The sequence below is a fragment of the Nannobrachium achirus genome, assembly GCF_963921795.1.
Source record: "Nannobrachium achirus genome assembly, chromosome: 20".
Lineage (NCBI taxonomy): Eukaryota > Metazoa > Chordata > Actinopteri > Myctophiformes > Myctophidae > Nannobrachium > Nannobrachium achirus.
Window position 1 is genome coordinate 22,819,501 of NC_137827.1, and position 17,520 is coordinate 22,837,020.

At 42.9% G+C, this 17,520-nt stretch overlaps 2 protein-coding genes across 2 annotated transcripts in view; both read right to left on the reverse strand.

Annotated features, from left to right (window-relative positions):
- LOC308305564 (transmembrane protein 179-like) overlaps positions 1 to 17,520 on the reverse strand; it is a gene marked incomplete at its 3' end in the record, with an annotated part of 467,552 nt that overhangs the window by 159,470 nt on the left and 290,562 nt on the right. The gene's annotated exons all lie outside the window — the stretch shown is intronic.
- The window catches only part of unc79 (unc-79 homolog, NALCN channel complex subunit), a gene marked incomplete at both ends in the record, with an annotated part of 51,183 nt that continues 37,708 nt past the window's right edge, over positions 4,046 to 17,520 (reverse strand). The window contains 19 exons of the mRNA XM_080749949.1: positions 4,046 to 4,234; positions 5,448 to 5,489; positions 5,619 to 5,696; positions 6,792 to 6,995; positions 7,337 to 7,520; positions 8,841 to 9,016; positions 9,451 to 9,540; positions 9,669 to 9,746; positions 9,850 to 9,954; positions 11,374 to 11,484; positions 12,619 to 12,687; positions 13,720 to 13,893; positions 14,338 to 14,423; positions 14,531 to 14,643; positions 14,775 to 14,813; positions 14,948 to 15,088; positions 15,194 to 15,296; positions 15,567 to 15,683; positions 17,244 to 17,345. Coding sequence (XP_080606075.1) covers positions 4,046 to 4,234; positions 5,448 to 5,489; positions 5,619 to 5,696; positions 6,792 to 6,995; positions 7,337 to 7,520; positions 8,841 to 9,016; positions 9,451 to 9,540; positions 9,669 to 9,746; positions 9,850 to 9,954; positions 11,374 to 11,484; positions 12,619 to 12,687; positions 13,720 to 13,893; positions 14,338 to 14,423; positions 14,531 to 14,643; positions 14,775 to 14,813; positions 14,948 to 15,088; positions 15,194 to 15,296; positions 15,567 to 15,683; positions 17,244 to 17,345 — 2,201 coding nt within the window. The remainder of the gene's footprint in view (positions 4,235 to 5,447; positions 5,490 to 5,618; positions 5,697 to 6,791; positions 6,996 to 7,336; positions 7,521 to 8,840; positions 9,017 to 9,450; positions 9,541 to 9,668; positions 9,747 to 9,849; positions 9,955 to 11,373; positions 11,485 to 12,618; positions 12,688 to 13,719; positions 13,894 to 14,337; positions 14,424 to 14,530; positions 14,644 to 14,774; positions 14,814 to 14,947; positions 15,089 to 15,193; positions 15,297 to 15,566; positions 15,684 to 17,243; positions 17,346 to 17,520) is intronic.

Consider the following 17,520-nt stretch of genomic DNA (forward strand, 5'->3'; position numbering starts at 1 on the left):
TCAACCATGTTCTTGTCTGGATTTGACAATCTTCATTTTCCTACATGTATCTGTCCTCAAGTTCTTAGCCCATCACTATAGACTGGGACATTGAGCCCAGGGCTGACCGCTGACCTTGTGACTGGTGAGAGACAGGAGGCTTAGCCAATAGCCAGAGATCAGGTTGCACAGAGGATGGCCTCAGTGGGGATGCGTGTGACTCAGTGCTGTCACACAGAGATCCTCCACACCCCTCTAATTGAATCTGAGCTGAATTGGAGCATCACTCAATGCTACGCTGCTTTTTTGACATCGAATCTGTGTATCAGCTGTACATGTTTGTATGTGTGTGTGTGTGTGTGTGTGTGTGTGTGTGTGCGCGCATGTGTGTGCGACTGTGCGTGTGTGTGCGCGCGCTGCGTACGCGTGCATGTGTGTATTTCTCTGTCTGCCTGTCTGTCTGTGTTTGTGCATGCGTGCAGAATCAGATGACTGTTATGTGTGAGAATGGGTTGTACTCTATGGCTGTCTGTATAGTAGACATAGGCTAAACTGTTACATTTTGGAAACACACAGTTGCATTGAAACATGCACAGGTATTAGCAAACAGTATACCCTACTATGTACCCATATGAGATAAAAGATGGATGCATGAATGTAAATATTGATATTTAAATATCTGCCTTCTGGACTGTTAATTACATGTACAGCATAACAGAACGATCAGTTTATACATAGTAGAAAATAAACAATGTGCTACATGTTAGAATTATATCAATGTTGTCATGTTGATGGAGCAAGCCATTAATGTATATATGGCAATCAATAGTCAATGCACAATTTATGCATTATACAAATGTGCATTAGTGCATAAGTTGATTTCATTGCCGACTTTTTCAGTTGTAAATAAAAGTGTACAGAGTGACAGGCCTACAGTTTATTGTGTTGAAAGGCAATGCAGATAAAAATACATGCTTTTGTTGTTTGATGCCAGACAAACCTGTGCATATGTGCTGAGGGTGATGAAAGTGATGTTATATTTAGCCTGTAACCATCCAGTCTTCACTGTTCTGTGTTGTGTTGTTATTGTGTGCGTGTCTCGGGCAGAGCTGTGCTGGCCATGTCTCCTGGGCCCCCATAACAGAAAACATGCTCCCAGTCTGTCTCACACAGTGCATCTTTAATGAAGTGCAATTATCAAACACACTCCACTCTATGGGGCTTAATGATGCAAACAATACAACTTATGGGTCACATATTGCGCCAGCTCTGGGCTCAATCAATATAAAATGTCACAAACATCACGACTGTGAGTGTGAGTGATCATATTCAGCAGCTAAAACTCAGATCAGTATAAAATATATGAATGATCAACTCCCACGGCAAAATCTGTATTTCAAAGTAAATTATATGCAGCTACTGTTTTTCAAAGGAATGCTTTCTATCCCCAGGTTTTCATATTTGACATAAAGCAACTCATTTCTCCATCAGTTTGTGCATCACACATTTAGTTAACAACGTGAAATCAGGGAGGTGGAGAGATATTGTACAAGCTAAGTCATGTAGAGAGAGTAGAAGCATCAGAGAGGAATGTGAATGAATTATAATGTGAATGAGAGACTATACAGTGCTGTGTCTTCCCTGCTTTAGATGTGCCACTTGATGGTAATGCCAATGGACGTTCTGAGCAATTTAAACATTCATGCATTGTCCAGCCATGGCGCTGTGGATTTGACTGTAATAAACCAATGTGACAGGGCTGAGTGGGACGACCAGGGATCTTCACTGTCTCCGCCAGCTTTAGTGTACGAGGGTTTTCTCTGAGGGTTTTTCTGTCGAGCAAAAGGGAAAATAATTCTCCAAATCCATGTATTGGAAACTCTATACATTTTGGTTTTAATCTTTGCAAATGCAGGCAGTGGCATTGTTTCCTCCCTCGGCTGAACTGCTGATCTGTGCGAGACTGTACTGCTTTCAACCCCGCTCTTTAATCAGCTAATGTCACCTGTCCATATACTGGGTGATAAGTTGTGCTACTGTAGTGTGTGTCTTTGTGTGTGTGTGTGATCGTACACTCGCTCCTTTTAAAGCTGACCTTCACAATATTTGAGGACCCACTCACACCCTCTCTGCCGGAGAGGCCTTTGGTCAGCGTTAATTACCCCCAGTATCTCCAGCTGCCTGCTCATCAGGTCAGTGCTCCCATATGGTCCTCCAAGAGGCAAGCAAGCAGGCAGGCTGGGGCGGGGAAAGTGCTGTATACCTGTGGGACACTGATTACATAAGCTGCTGCTAATGAGAGAGCTTCTTTAGAAAGGCCTGCGAGTTCAAACGACCACAACGGTGGCGGTGGCTGACAGATGCAGCCCTGGCACTAGGGGACATGATTACACACACACACACACACACACGCACACACACACACACACACACACACACACACACACACACACACAGGTACATAAGTACATGTGCGGAAGTGCACACGCACACACACTGAATATAATACACGCAAACACACAGGTGCATAACAGGAGAGGCACTCTTTGATGAACCAAGACAAGAGGTTGCTGTTGCAAAGGGGCTCTGCAGCCTGATTCAGCTAACTAGGGGTTAGCATGGATGGTGTGTATGTGTGTGTGTATTTAGTACATGACATTGTGTAATATAATTAGACGTCACCTCATGCCGGTGACTCTGTTGACACATGCTGCTCGATACAGGTTCCACATCCAGAATGTCCAATGGATGAAAATGCGTGACATGACATTCTCAAATAAAGGCAAAATCTAATCCCCCTTATTTTCTTTCCACTAAAGTAATGTCCTCGCACAAAATATATTTAAACTGTCTGATCACTGATGAATCATGAAGCCTGATAATGAAATGCTCACAGAGTTAAAGGTGGAAAAACAAAGATTAAAGTGCTATTCAGCTTTGGTAGCCCTACTGTCATGTCATCTGTTATTCCCAGACAAGGGCCCCGTTGTAATGCATTTAGATCTCACAACAATGCTTAATCACAACAAACCACATTAGGTCCAAAAGGTAATTGTGTTTGCCTCGGTATATACACGGGCCGATCTGTTTCAGGGCTGCCAACAAAGAGGCTAGGCTCTCTACTTGTGCAGAGGGGGGTGGAGGGGTGGGGAGGGGGGGTGCCTGGGTGCAGCCGAGATGGTCTTGTTTACCTCCTTTGTCTGGCTCCGCCTTATCGAGTTACAATGCTGCCACTGCAACTCCGATTGGACCCCTGATCGATCTGAGCCCTGATGGCGAGAGGCAATCTGACTGACAGAACCTGACAGGGATCTTAGACAGCAGCTCCATAATACCTGCCGAGTCATTTGTCAGGAAACGCCTGAGGTTCTGTTTCTACTCCAAGAAAAAAATCAAACAGTGGCTTTAGACTCATTGGCCTGCTGTCGTGTGCAGGATTATGGCACACAGGGCTTAGTTTGGCATCTGTGTGGCCAATATCAAATAAAGTTTGAGTTGGTGTGTACTTTTGGAACTCGAGTCACAAAAAAAAGGTGTCCAAAGCATACATGTTTAAAAGTTTTCATTTTTACTGTCCAGTTTGCAACCAAGCAACTGAAAAAGCATAGACACGAGAAAGAGTAAACATGCTCACTCTGTGAGCACGTTTTTAACATCTGCTTCCAGACTCTTGCTATTACTAACACAGGTATTGTATTGAAATGAATACAACAGTTAGGCACATGATATGACTGTCTCCCCAAAAGCTTACCAAAGTGTTTTATAGCCAGTTCAAATAGTAGCACTCTGTTTTATTACTATTATGCCCTGTACATACATACATACATACAGTACTACTTTTCATCCTAAAGGCTGGAGATGATTCAGTGTCAGTGACTCGCAAGACAGCAAGTGTTCATTTATAAAGAGTATATATACACTGCAGTCCTTTATGTTGAGTGGGTCGGCCAGACCAGACGGATGCTGGTGCTGAGGACCACTCCACTCCAATCTCTACTCCACTCCACTCCACTCCGGAGAAACTCCCCCGAGGTGACCGATCGCCGGAGTACTGTACTCGGCTAGGTCACATTGGGTAGAACTGTGAGGCGGCCTCAGAGGACTGGATCTCCACCTGAGCCATCTTAAACTGGGTGCACTGCAGCCATTTGCGCAGGGCGAACGGTGCAGCCCCGGGAGCCTGACCCTGCAGCCACTGATGGTTCACTCTGTTCTGGATGGCCTGGAGACGCAGCTGCAGACCTGCAGAGAGATGCTGAAACATGCGTTTAAGAAAATGGATATACTGTAGGTGGCCCCATGAAATATTTAAATAATTTTATGTGTAATGGTATTCTTTTTTTTTTTTTTTTTTTTACTTCATTTTTATTTTGTCACATGCACACATATTCACAGGATCTACTCTATATATCAAAGAGAAATGGGAAACAGGATTTGGGGTGCAGATTGTTGAGAAGGACTGGTAATATTTGTAAGACAACAGTGCACGGCCACAAGCTCTAGAGTATGGAGGGAGTTTTGCTGGAAGAATGCTATTAGATCCAAAGATCAGAGGAAAGGTCGCAGGCAGAGAAACAAGCACACTGGAGATTGTGTGGAAACATGGACGCTGACCATGAACATATATTTAGGAACTGTCCAAAAATTGACAAATATTGGGATGAAGTGTGGTCAGTAATAAAAGAGATATTGAAATATGAAATACCAAAGGCGTGTGTGGTAATATATTTAGGAAACTTGACACGGAAAAACACACATGGAGACGACATTCATCTGGTCAAGGTGCTGCTAGCAGCCAGAAAAAAAGCAATGACGAGACTGTGGTATAGAAGTGACTCCCCAACTTGTGAGCAGTGGCTGTGCATTGTGGAGGACATTTATGTAATTGAGAGATTTACACATGGCTCAGACTCAGGATACAGGAAGATCTGTTTCTTGAAAAATGGGAGAAATGGACTGAATACACGACCCGGAAGAATGACACCACAGAGGATTAAAAAGGACTCTAGTGTAAAGCCCTTTGCACACATGCGCGTTTAAACGCACGGATAAAACGGACAATTTAATTTTTTTAAAAGAAAACAATGATTCTCTACGACCTCATGCACACCGGATCCGAATTAGCCGTGCGACGAGTGGATGTGGCCGTGCGGTTTTTTCTCGATCGAATCCAGTTCGATTCGTGCGTCTTGTCGCATGCAGTAAAAAACTCATCACTCCTTTTATGACTCCTTTTGGGATCCGCAGTGCCGATTCCGCACAGCATTGCACACCAAATCCAATGCGTTTTATTCATGCAGCAAACGGAAAAAACGCAACGGTCCTGTGTGCAAAGGGCTTAATGGTATTCTTAAGCCTGATTCATACTTAGTTGTGTGTGGGTGTCGCGTACAAAAAATAGCCGATCTACAAGCTCCAAATGGGTCACAGGGTGCTCAACCATACTGTAAATCAGGTATTCAACTTACCTTTAGGTTAGACTGAATCATGGGCAGCCACATAGGGATGAGCTAATGGGAAGAGGAAGTATGGGTGAGAATATGTTGTATGTTATAGCAACAATGTTGGGTTGTGAGATATTCTGTGTAGAAATACTGTATGTATACACAACTATGATATGTCTGGGGAATGCAGCTAACCTTAACAAATATGGTTGAGTTGCACTCCTGCAGGGCCTCCATCAGACTGATGACATGAAGACACACCATCTCTACCATCTAGGGAAAAAAGGACTTGATTTATTTATGATAGTTGTACCAGCCAAATTCCACCACTATCTGCAAACATGAATAGCAAACACCAGGGGATTGATTAAAGCTGCACTATATAACTTTCCTATTCTACCCCAGATTTGAATGGATATTGGATTGGGGCATCAGCCCAAAAAATGGGGCTATTTCTTTGTTTCGTTTTTGGGGTTGGTAAGTGAATTGAGCAGGTTTTAGTAGGCTACTTGTGGGTTGAAAAATTGCAACTTTCGATTGGGAGGGCATTGTGAAAGATTCTACAATTGGAAATGTTGATGCTGGTAGGAAAGACGATTTAATATTAATTGCTGACCACTTCAGAATGGTGGTTAATCAAAGTCATAAAAGAAGAATTAAGGAAATTAACTATTTTCTAGACTGTGGACATGGGGGTGTTGGTGGTGCCAGAGGCAGGTGACTGAGTGGCTGTTGTCTCGGGGAGTACCACCAGCCTCAGTAGTAGATGGTAGAATGGTGACGCTGGTGGGTCCGAAAAGGGATCTGTGGCCGTGCCTGAGGTAAAACCCAAAACCTCGGACTCAGGTGACTCTAGTCTAAGGCCTCACTGAAAACACGAGCGAAGGTGCGCATAGCACCCGTGGAGAAGAAGAACAAGAGAGAATAAGAGACAGAGAGGATAAAGAATGTGACAGAGCTAATGAGAGAGTGTTCCAAGTGGAACTCAGAAAATTTGATGTACAAAACAATGTCCTCAATTCATATTTAATACTTGAAACAGGCCACCAGATTTCCAGGCCGTTATTCTCCCTTAGCTAACCCAGCTTAACTCCCTGGAGGAGCAAAGCCGCCTCATTTTATTTCTATTTTGACCATGCATGTAATTGACATTGACAATTGACATTGACATTGTATCTTATTGTTATTCGACTTTGTTTCTTGTTTCTTTTTATTATCTACTCTTATGACTCTTATGAGCCTGACTTTTCTTAAAATTGCTAAACATTGGGAGCTTGCACAAAAAAATAATTTCAGACACTATTTTATTACTCTTGTGATGTGACAATAAAGCCCAAGTTGAAAGTTAAAGACACATTGGACTCTCACCACTTTGTTATGGGCCATCAGCTGCAGAATGCTGGGAGTAACACGGCTCCAGAACTCCAGGCCTGTGAGAATGGCACTGGATGAGAACTCTGTCTGGTTCTGGTTCTGCAGGGCCGGGGTGGCCGCTGCCTGTTCACAATAAATGGTCCAAAGCTGGGCAAACATAAAGGCATGGAACAGGGAGCACATGTGCAGCACGGAGGTCTGCGTACGGAGATAAAAGAAAAGAATGGGGAAAGTCAGATTAGGGTGGTTACAGATTGTACCTGCAACAACGAGAATATCGTCACTGTCGAGCAGAAACCTTGTATCTCCAAGTTTCAAATTTGCACATTTTTCTTTCGTAAAGAAAAGCCCTGCTTCATCATACAAGCCTGTCTGACAAAACTAGTGAAAATAGCAGATCTACAAGCAGGTGCGAGGCGTTGTGTGCATGTAGATCAGCTATTTTCACTAGTTTAAATCATCATTAAAACGGTTTTGGACATACAAGGTTTCCACCCTACAACGACTATTTTTATTTGAATTCATAGATTCTACCAGACCTTGGACTGCTCAGGAAAGCCAATGAGGATGACAATAAGGTGGTCTGCAATGTGGGAGCCAGCGTCCAGAGGGATGGGCATGCAGGAGGTGGAGCCCTGGTGCAGGGCACAGTGGGTCAGAGAACCCAACAGTAACCATGACAGCTGGCGGATGTGAGACACACACTCAATAAACTCTTTCGGCCTGTGGAAAGGACACAGTTGGGAACTCAGTTTTATTAATGAGTGTGCAACATATTGCCTCACTGAAACTACGATATTAAAGATGCAGTGCCATGATTTCCCCCCCTAAAACATGATTATCAGGTATTATGATTAAATACTAGGAGGAAGATTCTTTCCAAAAAAGTGTACAGAAAGAGTTAAAATTAGGTTTTAGGTGGCCACACCCACCAGTTCATTAAGTATGCCTGGTTGTCATGGTGGATGGTGACCCAGCTGAAGTCAGACATACATTTGTCAATGTTTTATCATTAAACATAACAGTAAAATAAATGTTTCCATTTTCCATGTTCTCGCAAGTACCCCCTGTAGTACCTCTGCGTTCCCTAAGGATACACGTACCCCCATTTGAGAAACACTGATTTAGATGTTACACTGATGTACATAACAACAGGATTTTTTTTAAATAGAATACTTTCTGAAAGCCTATGTTAGGATTTAGAAGGTGTTTTTAAAATCTGCCTCAGGTCTAAATCGTTTGAAAAGAATATTCTGTATTTGTGGGCGAATTAATCACATGAAACATTAAACACACCAGGTTTATCAGGACCTTAAATAGGCCAGGGGTCAGCAAGTAAGCTTGGCCTCAAGCCAATTTCTTGTCATTAGATGGTGAACATAATCAAAGGTTTATTTACCATCTGAAACTTTGATAGACCGGCTTATAGCAATAATGAATTCCTATAAAAGTTACTAAAGAAAGATTTGTGTTTTAACTGCATACTGATACATTTTATGAAGGCTGCATTCTTGAATGAGGACGTTTAGTTAAAGAACACTTGCAGATAGACAGACAAGACATACTCCCTTTTGAGTAGAACAGACAAACAAGCTCTTTCATTGAATACTGTAGGAGCTCAAGGTCTCTTATTAAATATGGAAAGACACTTTATGACACACATGCCTGTGATTCACTCCAAACATGGATAAAAGTGTGTGATAAAAATGCTTCTCAGACATTTGAATTAAAAGGATCTCCAGTTTGGTATGCAAATTTAGGTCACAGATCCCCATAACTCCTGGCGTGTACAAATTTGTACACTCTTAGAGTTGTAGACCTTTTAAAGGGTCTATTTAGTTCCAAACTACAATTTAGCTAGGGACCCCCTGGAGGCCCCTTAAGGATCCCTGAAGGGGGTCACCTATATGTGGGACTGTCAGATATTGTAAATTATTTACTAAATCATTTGCCGGCCAGATGTCACCACTGGCGGGCCAATGTTGGCCCATGGGCCACCGGTTGTTTGCTTTCAATAACGTCTTAGGTGTTTCTCATTCTCACCCCTGTTGCATGGCAGAAGGAGGATGGTAGAGCCAGGGAAGATACCGGACCACAGCTTTGTTGTCACGGTGATTGCCTTTGCTGATCTCCATGGCGGCTACTTGTGCCAGACCAACTTTTAGATTGCCCCCAAAGGTGTCCTCATGCAACGGCTGACAGCAAGCCTTCATGTGGCTCTGAGAAAGGGGGAAGTGTCGGAATTGAAAGAACGAAAAGGACAGCCATAAATGAGAGGAGTGGAGAGGGACTAAGAGGTCTCGTAAAAGATGAGGAATAAAAGCACTGCGATTACCCATCTTAATGACTTATGCAGCCCATTCACTGTGGGTGCGTATAGCGGTACCTACAGTATATTATCCACTGCATCTTGGCAAAGAAAATGGTCTGCACCCACAAAGTGTGCATATAAAAAAAAGCTGAAAGAAATCTCCTTGTGGAAGTAAGCTTATACACAGTAGAAGGCCTTGCTGAAATATCTGGGATTGGCCCACCATGGAGAAATTAAAACCGGCGGACCATTTTCCTTGCAAGACAGATACAACATTTTAATGATAACATACCAGATCAATTATCACATGTTGCAGCACTCGCATGAAATATCAGGACTTACTTTAAGCTTGGTTAGTGTGTGCATATCTGCAATGAAGTCCAATAGCTCACTTATGTATTGTCGCATGCATTCCATTGCTGCTGTTGTGCACTGTGGGGGGAAAAAGAAAAACGAGTTAAGGTTTTATAAGGAGTCACAGCAGGACACATCTTTATTTCCTGCTGTTTTATGAGACAGATTTTAAAACGCTCCAATCACGGAAAGCACTCAAGTCTTACCCCCGGCAGCGTTGCGATCATGTGCTTGTGGATGATGGTTGATTCTGCCAGCCGCGTACCGATATCTGCACAGACAAACTGACAACCAAAACACAAATTGTTGTTGTAGCATTGCAATCCAAGGCACACATACTTCTCGCGATCATGTAGTTGGGTGTAGTGTTCTTTCTTTTTTTTTTACCTGAACCAGCAGTAGCAGGTTTGTGTCAGGTAGGGGAGACTTGAACTTGAGAGCCTGCAGAAGCTCCATCACCACAATACGGGACATGTAGAACTTATCTCTCTCCTGGGCATGAGGATAGATAGAGAAAGGAGTCAATTTACTGATGCATCACGACCCCCCCTTTCATCTATTATCCCCTCTCCCTTACTCATGCTGTGAGTAGAGCATAAACTCCCTTCCCTGAATAAAGAGGGAGGACAGGCGGAGAGACAGAGAGAGAGAATATATACAGAATAGACAGAGAGTAGTGGAGCTGAGAAGTAGATTTAGGCCAGTCCAGATCTCTCCTCCCAGAGTCCCAGGCAGCTCAGATGAGGCTGTCAGGCTGCCTGCCTTCCTCCCCGAGGACAGACTGCTCTCTCTGTTCGTCCCTTGCACACAAAGCCCAGCTGCCTGTTTACAAACCACACTGTCAACCCAGGCCTCTTTCTCTATGCAGTCATGTTTACTCATGTAAAGCTTAGGCACATCTCTGCCTCTACAGAATGCGGAGTCGCTGCTGACATTTCTCATTGTGTCGCTCGTTAATGCACGCATACCTGTACGCAGCACTCTCGTAATTAAAAGTTAATGGAGCATGGCCTAGCAAATCATGGACTGTTCTGTAGCCAAGGGAACCAATCCACTCAGCGTAGTGCAATGCAGTCGTGACAATCAGAGCATGACTTGACAAACTTTGGTCGGTCTAAAAAGCTTTACTTTGCCTCTCTAAAAACCTCAAGCACAAAGCATAGCTACCGGTACATGGGCACACACACACAAAACAAAACAATAAGCCTTTTTCCATGCCTATATAGCTCAGTTTTCTGCAAAACAACTGCACAGGAAAATCACGCCAAAAAAAAAGCAATCGCTCATAACAACCACAGGTTTCCGAAACGCGGATATTATACTGTGAGGGATTAAACAGGGTGTAGAAAATCAATATTGCAGGAGACATAAAGCATGCAGACTTGACAGTGGTGGAGGGCTGAGGATCCATCTGGCCTGATAGGACACAGACAGCCCTTGCTCCATCTTCGCCTGAGACAGCCTTTCAGAAATACACCATACATCCTCGGTCCCAGCACCACAACTAATCATGTTAATCAATACTGGCTGATTGCCTACTTAATCATCTGTGACACTCGGCCACATTTCTGTCTGGCTGTTGAACCGGGGGAAGTAGAAGTGTCCTCACACTACTCATAGGACCAGTGAATTTGATTTGAACCTTTACTTACTTACGCACCACAGGAATGCATGAAGAGAGATTTAACAATGTATACAGACATGCCTTTCTTAATGTCATACAAATGAACATACAGTACATCTAAAAAGTTTTTCCCTTGCGGCTCATCAACGTTTTCATCACCCTCTGGTGGTAATGCATGTATGTACCGTATACAGTACATACAGTACGTACATACAGACTTATTATAGTTTTGCATCACTCTGCAGCTCAACCAAAGAGGAGTGTTATGTGGACATAGTCAACTATACCTTGTTGAAGGTTTTGTAGCACAGGCCACATAGCTCTACCAGGTAGGACAGGCTGAACACACCATACTGGATGATGAAGCTGAGTAGTTTGGAGAAGGGCTCCAATAGGCTCTGAAGCACAGGGTGGAAAGAGAGGCGGTTAGTGGATACTAAAGTGATGGGAAGAGAGAGTGGTGACCAGTGTTGGGCAATACTACTTATGAATGAAATATGTTACTTATTGCTTATTAAAAATGAACAATATTATATTACTTATTACTTTGTATTTACTATACATGGCGGCCAGAACCTCAAAGAACTACACACTAACATCTTGTACCATTTCACATTGTTGATAGCTTGTAAATCTGTTCTTTTTGCGCATGTGAGAACCCTCTACTCTGCCCTTTACATGCGCTGCTCCACGAATCTGCGCTGCTCTGTCTGCCTGTGACTGCTGGACACAGACAGACACACCGCGGCGCCGGCTCATAGATAACGATACAGCGGAGAGAGTGCTTTTATCTCGGTCAGAAACTAAAACAAATCACGTTCATTGTAATGAGTAACGCAGGGCTACTTGGCTCAGTAATATGTCATAATATTACTGTTTTGGCAGCTGTGGTTACAGTCCTCGTTATGGGGTAAAATATTACAGCAATATATTACTAAGTAATGTGTTACTTCCCAATACTGGTGGTGACAACTCCTTTTACACCAATCGAGCTTGAGGAACCAAATATAACATGGTGCCACTTCTCCATTGAACTTCAATGGACACAGCCGCCATGTTCTTTTCTGTCACCCTATTACTTTGAAAGGTGTGCTCATTCTTGATAGACTAATTTGTTTTATAGTAATAGTTCCTGGACGTTAGTAGCAAGCACTAGCACTAGTGCTAGTACTAGCACTAGACAGTGTGCAAAGCAATTTTAAAAGCTACAGTATGACATTGAAAGAATCAGATTGTTTATTATCATCACATCTGAATCAATTTAACATGTGCAGCGTAGTACTGTTGCAGCAGAGTAGACTGTTTGTGATGCACTTTTAAAAGGTCTGACGTTTAAAGAATCGGATTGTACGCATATCATCACATCTGAATCAATTTAAAATGTAACTGGAACCATCTGTCTTCGTGAATCATATGAAAATCAAACATTTTGTCTCTCCATGGTCATCATTCTCTGTTTTCGTTACTCTGGTTGATACGAGTCAAAGCATGGCAAAACGTGAATACATTTCTAGTACCATGGGCCCACCTACCCGAGTTGCATTTGTGGTTGGAATCTTCAGAAGACAAATGATGATTCTCAAACTGGAATCCATGGGACACTAATACACAAAAGAAAGGAATACTGTAGTTGAAATACTGCACTCCTGTTATCATAATGCCTAGTTCAATGCAGGGGACTACAAAACTAAACTAAAGCACTGCTCTTGCTTTTCTATGATTATTTTCCCTTCTGTAAGTGGTTTACAGTCATCGATTAGAGTCCATTTCTCTGACCTCCTACAATGTCAAAAACGGTGGAAATCTGCCCTTGACATCTGCAGACAACAAGAAAACAACTATGGAAGCTTTTTGAGTGAAACGCCCTGATCGTATCAAACTCTGTCTGGAGTTTCCTGTAAATCAGTAGTTCACACAAACATCTTCATGTCAAGGACCGCCAAATTGATATTGGAAAAAAGGTTTGTTCCAGTAGGACCCCATCCATAACAAAAGATTTGTGTTGTTAAAATGTAAAAAGAAAAATGTATTCCACATTTTTTATAATTGTTACGGAAATAGACAATATGTATAAAATAGGGTTAAAGTGTTTCTTATTAAACGGTTCCTTATTTTGCTGGTGAACGTGCTGGAACCCCCTTAACAGCCATGTGCACACAATGACATCAAAGGGGGCTCAAGCCCCTGCCCTTTTATCCGTCTTGTAAAAAGTGCCCTCTCCAGACCATGAATGCAGTTCTTCACTATGGTGGAAGAAATTCAAATGCTCTCTTTCCATGCCATACCTGAAGGCAGCATTCAAGAGAATTGCCTTTTCCAAACTCTCCTAAACTTGAATGCAGCTTCTTATGTTAAAAGAACTGCCCTCTCTGTGTAGAAATACATGCCGTTACGCCACATCTCCAATATTTACTTGATTATGCTTAGTTCAGTGTGGTATCAAGCACCGAAAATAGCCGACCTCCAAGCTCACAACGTGTCTTGTGAGCTTGGAGGTCAGCTATCTTCGATGTTTTCACCAAAAGGCCCTTTTAGAAATTTCAGCCCCTGCCTCTCTAACATTCTCTGCTCGTCCCTGCCCCTCAAGGACACCTTGGGGGTCCGCAGACCACTGCTGTACAGTAAATGACTACCTTCAGAGGGAGCACAGAGGGCAACTTGGTGAGAAAGGTCTGGAACTGGTTACAAATGGTGGGCCACAGGTTGCTGGGTGAGTCCATGGGGAGAGCCTCCATGAAGGTGGCGATGTTATCAAGGCAGTGCAGTATAGTGCCCCCTGCTGGCAGACTCTTCTTGTTGTTCAGACCCTGGAGGGCACAGAGGGATAAACGATAACACATAACAGGGTTATATAATGAACTCCTGTACGTCCATAGAGATTTACATTAGCATGCGCTGATTGATCTGATCTGATTGATAATGCACTGCTAATCAATCAGAGTGCCCATGTTGCTGATGGCCCCGGTTTAGCACACTGAAAGGCAGCAGCGACTGATCTGATAGATGCATGCTCCAGTGGCGTTTCATCTACACGTCTACGCTATCAGGTCAGGGTTTTACGGTCAGCAAACCAAGATGGAGGCAAAATGTCTTGAAATTATCTAACACTTTTTTATTTTATTTTGAACACATTTATCAGGAGGTCCATGAAGCTGAGCTATGGAGGCTTCTATTTTGACACCAGCTCCCCCTGCTGGTTACACCATGCCTCACATTGTCTTGGGGGGGAAAAAAGAAACATGAAATTTCACCTCAAGCAGCATGTTGAGAGCAGCGACAGAACTTAGTTCATTGAAGTCTATTAGGGAAGATGCAAGCGTTCTCAGAAAACTTCCATCTGGAAGAGTGAGAGGGAGAGAGAGAAAGGGAGAGATTTAAGGTCACAGCATGTCCGGGTGGGCTTCTGCCATAATTAATAGCCCTCTGCGGATGGAAGGAGCAGACCTTTGATGTTACTCTGGAAGAGCTGGGGCAGGATGCCATTGGGAGCCAGCTGGTGGAACACGCAGCGGAGGAACTGCTTGGCCACGCCTGCAGCGTTGCCTGGGATCAGCATGCTGAAAATCGAACAAATGGCTAAGTTACCCTGGGAGTCACATTAAACATCCCGCTCATCTGCTAATGCGTTTCTTTTTTTCCATTTTTTTCCATGGGCGTACTGCTCTCTAACGGCTTTAATGACTCATACCTCTCAGCTTGTCCGGAGAAATTGGCACTAGACGCCAACCTAAAAAGAAATAAAGCCCTGGATTAGACAACTCGACTCGAGGGTTGAATTATACTGTATATGAGGTACGACAGCGGGTTATGAAACCTCATTTCACCGCTGAGTACTGGTGTGTGGTTGTGCTGTAGTGGTACCTGCCCACAGACTGTATGATGTCGAGGAGGAGCGGAGCGGCCAGTTCAGGACTGAGGTGGATGAACATGGAGAGAACCACCACCGCCAGACCCAGGGTATCCTCATCATACTCCTCCAGCACGGCTCCGCAGTCACGACACCTGGAACGCCACATGCAAAGAATCACATCCTGGCCATTTGAGTGGCATCTGTCAGCATTAACACAACAGTCTTGAACTGAGATTGAGGCTGATCAAGCGGTTTACTTGTCACTCATGGTGGTAGGCTGTTCATCAATGAACTCCTCCGGGGCGGGCACGAACATGCTGACTGTGCTCGGGGCAGACAGGAGACTGGTCTTGGTTGGGCCTGTGGGGGGAGAGAGTGGATAGGTAATGAAAATTAGATTTTGTCACTGTCAGGCAGAAACCTTGTATCTCCAAGTTTCAAATTCATCATACAAAAGCATTGCACAAAAGTAGTGAAAATAGCAGGTCTACAAGCAGTGCACACAACGCCTCGCATCGTGAGATTCTAACTCGTTTTTAAAATGATAAATGCAAAACTAACAGTTTTGGCCATGCAAGGTTTCCAACGACGATTTTTTTGGGGGGGCAGCTTCTGCAGTAAGTGACTGACCTGTGTCCCAGGTATTGATGTTATGTGGGGCACTGGATTGGTGCTCCAGTTGTCTCTTCATTAGCTGGCTCATGGTCAGAGCTCCCAGAGAGCCTCGCTTCGCCTGACGGTACTGAGCTAAAGGTCAAACAAAGAGAAAACCCATCAGGCCTGACGGGCTGTCCAAGTCCATTTTGTCAGCAGTGCAGCAAAACCTCAAAGGTAGGGCAACAGATAAGGGACAGCTTCTGATATTTATTGGTGCATCTCACTGATACTGTTGTTGTGTGTTGTTTATTTGTTGCTGTAAATAACTGTTTATGATTACTGATTCACTGTTTGATTTGAAGTTGTTAAGCACACAACATTTTATTATTATTTTATTATTTATTAACAAGTTTATTATTATTATTATTATTGTTATTATTATTATATTTCATCTTAGCTGTTGTAAAAAAATATTATATAGAAATAACTTAAAATGAGAAGTTCTTAAAAGGTGACTGTACAGTTAGCAGAATGGAATTGCACAATCATGACATCACAAGCAGAGGACTTTGCTAGTTTCATTTACTGTATTGACTGTACTTGGTGTAATATTGGCATATAAATGTGTATAAATGTAAATGTATATATACTTGTATTTGTTTATACAACTGTGGGTTTATTATTATAGGGGGAGGGGAGATGTAGCTGTTTAAACACATATTTCCGGCCCGGCACGCCATTGTGGTGGTCCCGGGCACCCGAGACTGCGATGCCAGCCTGACAACGTGTCACAGGTTCAAATCCAGTTCCTGGCGACCTTTGCTGTGTGTCAAAACTACATATACCGGTACATCTAAATATTAATTTACCGAATGTCTGTCCGCCATCCGCCATCTGACCATCTGTCTGCATGCTGACATCACAGATGGTAACAATGCCCAACTGACATCAAGAAAGCCCAACTGACATCACTGACTGACATCACTAAAGTGCCCCGTGACCACCATATATATAGGCATACAAGAGTGCCAGCCAGCCAGACGGATACAACGGGTATTGCACAACTGGACATGGATGGTGACTATTCTGCCCAACGGGCACCGGTCTGGGTTCTCCAACCTTACTTCTGAGACTCCTACATTCAATCCCTCATCGCACACCCCCGGCCACAGGACTAGTATGAATAAAAACATATTTCCAAAATGTATATCATATTTATTGCTAATTAGAATGAAAAAGTTAAACAAAGGTACTATTTTTTTCTTTTTACACATTAATTGAATGTCAAAATGATCTGTTGCCCTGTCTTTAAGAGTCTGTGGCTTAGGTAGGGAAGAAAACACCAAAGACTTCTACATCATAAAGAGAATCTTGAGTATTCAACTCAAAACTATTTTTTTAACAATAATGTAAGTTTAAATGTATTACTTTTTTTGATAAATGTTTATTTCCATTTTAATTTTTAATTTTTTTCAGTTCCTAGTAACCTTTTCTCATATATTTATGTCTAATAACTTAAATGAATGCAGTTCTATGCTACTCACTCCATAACTCACTACTTAATGGGGTAATAAAATCCATTTTACCCCCCAAAAATCCATTACTGATGGATGTTTGAAAACTGCTGAACCAAATAATGCCTTTGATGAAAGGTAGATGTGCTCAAACGATGTTGGAGTATATTCACACAGTGAGGTATTTGGATCCTACTTGATACTGAAGAACGTTGGCTTGTCTCTGGTATAGCAGCTTCAAGCGTGGGGGCTGAGGCAGATTCTCTTGGCTTTTCCAAAGTAGACAGAACCATATGATCTGGAGGCAAAATATGGGTGGTTGATGGGCAGAGGAATATGCCATCTTATGCCAGTGATAAACTACAGTATGTACTGTAAGCAAAAGATGCAATAGTTATATCTTGTTAGGGGATTATTTAATGTTTAATTATTTAAAGTTTAGTGTATCTCAACTCAACTCAGACCTCATAGTT